Source organism: Sinocyclocheilus anshuiensis, unplaced genomic scaffold (assembly GCF_001515605.1).
Source record: "Sinocyclocheilus anshuiensis isolate Anshui unplaced genomic scaffold, SAMN03320099.WGS_v1.1 scaffold137, whole genome shotgun sequence".
Taxonomy (NCBI): domain Eukaryota; kingdom Metazoa; phylum Chordata; class Actinopteri; order Cypriniformes; family Cyprinidae; genus Sinocyclocheilus; species Sinocyclocheilus anshuiensis.
The window spans coordinates 47,070-52,055 of NW_015537932.1; the positions used below are offsets into that span (position 1 = coordinate 47,070).

The window sequence follows — 4,986 nt, forward strand, 5'->3', positions numbered from 1 at the left end:
AGCTGATAGATCGCTGCTGGTTCCGTGTGTGGCGAAGTCTTCTGTAACGGAGAGTCAGAGACGTACGGATCCATCTGCAGCTTTTATTAGAATCAAAGGCAGAGTTAAACAGGCAGTAATCAGTCAACAGCGTCACGAACAGCAGGGATAATCCAGGAGAATAAACAGTAGCAGAGCGAGGGTCGGGGCAGGCGGCAGAGAATCACACTAGGTAAGAACAGTCCGAGGTAATACACAAGAGCTGACAAGACGGGGGATAAACGCTCAGAAATGTAGCCGGGGCAATATAAGACTTCGCAAACACTGAGAGTCTGGGAGCTGCTTAAATAGGGAAGCTAAGGGGAAACACCTGTGCCAGTAATCAGTCCCAGGTACGGGGTGTATGGGAAATGTAGTCCCTGAACGTTAGTACTCGGGAGAGGGTGCCCTCCGGAGGCCGTCGGAGAGAGCCACAGAGGCCTGATTCATGACATGTACAGTGGTAATACCATGTTTTTTGTTGTTTTTTCTCAACATATACTTAATTATATTTTAAACATGTACAGTGGTAATACCATGTTTTTTTAAATATACAGTGGTAATACCATGTTTTTTAATGTGTACAGTGGCAATGGCATGTTTTTAACATGTACAGTGGTAATACCATGTTTTTTGTAGTTTTTTCTCAACATAATACTAAATTATATTTTAAACAAGTACAGTGGTAATACCATGTTTTTTTTTAACGTGTACAGTGGCAATGGCATGTTTTTAACGTGTACAGTGGTAATACCATGTTTTTTGTAGTTTTTTCTCAACATAATACTAAATTATATTTTAAACAAGTACAGTGGTAATACCATGTTTTTTTTTAACGTGTACAGTGGCAATGGCATGTTTTTAACGTGTACAGTGGTAATACCATGTTTTTTTAATGTGTACAGTAGTAATACCATGTTTTTTGTTGTTTTTTCTCAACATATACTAAATTATATTTTAAACGTACAGTGGTAATACCACGTTTTTTTTAAATATACAGTGGTAATACCATGTTTTCTTTTTACATGTACAATGGCAATGGCATGTTTTTAACGTGTACAGTGGCAATGGCATGTTTTTAACGTGTACAGTGGTAATACCATGTTTTTTTGTAGTTTTTTCTCAACATATACTTAATTATATTTTAAACATGTACAGTGGTAATACCATGTTTTTTTTAAATATACAATGGTAATACCATGTTTTTTAATGTGTACAATGGCAATGGCATGTTTTTAACGTGTACAGTGGCAATACTGTGTTTTTTAACATGTACAGTGGTAATACCATGTTTTTTTAATGTGTACAGTGGCAATGGAATGTTTTTAACGTACAGTGGTAATACCATGTTTTTTGTTGTTTTTTTCTCAACATATACTAAATTATATTTTAAACATGTGCAGTGGTAATACCATGTTTTTTTAAATATACAGTGGTAATACCATGTTTTTTTAACGTGTACAGTGGCAATGGCATGTTTTTAACATGTACAGTGGTAATACAATGTTTTTTAACGTGTACAGTGGTAATATCATGTTTTTTGTTGTTTTTTCTCAACATATACTAAATTATATTTTTAACATGAACAGTGGTAATACCATGTTTTTTAAAATATACATGTTTTTTCTCAACATATACTAAATTATGTTTAACGTGGTAATACTAATGGTTTTTATTGTTGTTGTTTTTCCAACGTATACTAAGGTAAATCACATTTTTAACATGTACAGTGTTAATACCATGTTTTTTGTTTGTTTTTCCCAGCATATACTATGGTAAATCATAGTGGTAATACCATGTTTTTTGTTGTTGTTTTTTTCAACATGTACTAAGGTAATTCATATTTTTTAACATGTACAGTACTACCATGTTTTTTGTTGTTTTTTTCCCCAACATTTACTAAGGTAGAATGTTTTTTTTTTTTTTTTACATGTACAGTGTTTTTTGGACTCTGTAAGTACTTATTTTGCTTATTTGTGTATAGTCTGATTCCTTTATATGCAAGGAAAGACTAAATATCAGCTATGACAGAATGATTTATTTGTTGTGTCTGAACCATAGTCCACTATCATGTCTTCAAACATCCTCTTTGTAGTTGTCGCAGGAAGCAGTCAGGACGCTTCAGGCATGAGCCGGACGTACGGGAGACCACCACCAGTATGGCTCGAGATCGCTGCCATGTGTGCCACAGATGGCTTCACAACTCCACCAACACAATAAAGTGAACGCAAACGCCTCGATATCAGTGACAGCTAGGCATGATGCAATGCTTTGCGCAATGCTGTTTTCCTCGGTTTCAAAAACTACAACTGTTTATTTTGCTTTTATAGGCACCAGACATAATGCCAGCACAAAAAAAAAAAAACAGTTGATTTTGGCAGAGCGTTGTGGAAAATGCACGTCTGCGCAAACAACTGCAAGCCAACGATGCAGCATTTAGTAACATGCAGCAGAGCATGATGTGCTCGGGAAAACAAGGCAGCATGCAAAGAAAAAACAGCCAATAGACCCAGTTTAAACTTGACCTCCTGGTGCGCTGCTCGACATCTGCTGAGGTTTTTCTCCATTTCAGTCGCTCTCACAGGTGTTTGGCTTGTATGGAGGTGGGATTACAAACACATTTACTGTAATGGCTTGGCTTGTTCTCCGAGCTCTCTTTTGTGGTTAGTTAAGTGTGGCCTCACTGGCGTGGAACTTCAAAGCGAGGCTCAATGTAGAAATTAGTACTATATTTTAAATTTGAGTAATGTTTCTTAGGCAGCTAGCTGAAATAGATTACGTTTCAGTTAACGTTTATATTGTATTTCAAGTAGCAAATATGTTTTTATTTTAGTTAACTATTATAACACTGATATGATGGATACTATTGTTGTTGTTTTTTTGCTATCTGCTCCAAATTATCCTTAAAAAAGCGGTTTTGTAAAGAAATTTCACAATTTATAGCATTTCCTCCCATCAACATTTAGATTAAAATGGTTTCAGTCCACTTTTGACTAGCAGTGTATCTTTACCGTGGAGTTACCTGTGGGACTCTGGTTAATGTGTATGTGTGTGGTACAAACATATGGCAGACGGACATACGTGTAGGTCAGCCTTGTATTTGTGTTTCACATGAACATGTTGGTGGTTCGGGTCTGAATGAATGTGTGTGTGTGTGTGTGGGAGCTTCATTGAGTTTTTTGCAGTGAGCTCCAGTCTGCTGTCGTCTCTCTCGTCTTTGATCACTGATCATTGAAGCTTCTCTAATCCGTCTCACTGTCATCCTGTCTGTGTTGTTCCTTCCTTTCATGCTTTCATTCCAGCGTATTTTAAGTAACTATTTATTTATATGTGTGTATGAATTAATTTTAAATATTGTACAGTGTACAGAATAGTGTGCTGAATATTATATATTAAATATTATAAATTATTATATGTATCATTAATCATTAATTCAATAATATATTTTTTTTATTTCATATGTGGATTTTGTGGATGTGGATTTTGTCCTTGTGTGTGTATTTGTAAGTTATTATTGTGTCTTTGTTTGGACCAAGTGTGTCCTTAATAAAGTTTTGATGATGATGATACTGATAATTATGAAAAACACAAATATTGACTGATAGTGATGCACTCACTGATATACAGTATCACATGCATACACACATTTAACCTTACCTAATGCCACACAGACTCTATCAAATCAGCCACAGTGAACAGGAGGGATTTCGAGAGAAATACAAACACAGATCCCTGAGTAGCTGCACAGAGGAAGCATCCAGCGCATCTTCCTCTTCGCCGGGGGGCAGCAGAACTGTTTTGAGTGGCGACTTTAGCTGTCATGGTAGAAGCATCTTTCGACACTTTTGTGCTGATCAAAGGGCAGCCGCAGCAAACCCCCGCAAGTCCAGCCACAGGGTTCACACCCGCAACCGCTGGGGTTATCAGGCTCCGATAGCCAGGCATCACATTCTCCCATGTGAGAGTGAGTGTGTGTGTGTGTGAGCTGTTTTAGGAGCTGAATTCAAATGTGCAGGTGAGCAAAGGTCAGCCAAAACTGTAATTTCACCTCTGACCTCCGCACACAAACACACCCATGCACACGTTTGTTTTGTTCCACAGAAATGCTATTCATTGTTGAGTTTTTGTAGCACAACTGGACAATTTTGATGATTTGCTGTAGAAATTGTGAGGGGTTTTTGCACACGCAAAAGTCACTGCCACGGTTTCAAGATGTTGCTCTGAGGATTGCTAGCTAAATCTGAACTAAAACTACAATTAAAAAGTATTCATTAATTACAATTAAATTAAAATTAAACTATTATTAATTGTTCAAATTTAACCTAAATAGTAATATTAACAAAACAGCTAATAAAGATGACAAAAGCACACAACAAAATTACTAAACATTAATTGAAAATTATGTACTTAAAACTTTTTAAGCAGGCTTCGCTCTGTTTCAAATGAAAGCCTCTATATTCTTTCATTAATAGTTCATATGTTGTGTATTTCAGGTATTCTGGAGATCACATCAGTGGATGTTGGGATCGTTGCCATCAGAGGTATCGGCAGTAACCTTTACCTGGCTATCAGTAAGAAGGGAGAACTGTATGGAGCGGTGAGTATCCTGCACCAAACCTTAAACCATTCATAAAAATAAAGATATGACTGAACAATTTTATCCAGGCATTTTCAAATGGGATTATAGGGATCTGTAGGGGGCCACAAGGGGGTGCTGATAAGATAAGATAAACATTAAAGGGGTCCTATTATGCTCTTTTACAAAGTCTTGATTTTGTTTTGGGGGTGTACTAGCGGCACGTCTTTAAAATTCAAATACTTAATTTTCTATGAGTGTAGGCACACCGGCGGCGTCTGTCCGCGGCGCCCAACTACGTCGTGTTATACTTGTAAGAATTTTTCTAGACATGCCGAAAATTTGAAGCTACAGCACAGCAGCTCTTCTTCTTCATTTTCTCTGATGCACTA

General features: G+C 36.9%; 1 protein-coding gene across 1 annotated transcript in view; it reads left to right on the plus strand.

The window, feature by feature from the left end:
* The window catches only part of LOC107658296 (fibroblast growth factor 10-like), a 16,122-nt gene that overhangs the window by 9,422 nt on the left and 1,714 nt on the right, over nt 1–4,986 (plus strand). The window contains exon 2 of the mRNA XM_016446826.1: nt 4,512–4,615. Coding sequence (XP_016302312.1) covers nt 4,512–4,615 — 104 coding nt within the window. The remainder of the gene's footprint in view (nt 1–4,511; nt 4,616–4,986) is intronic.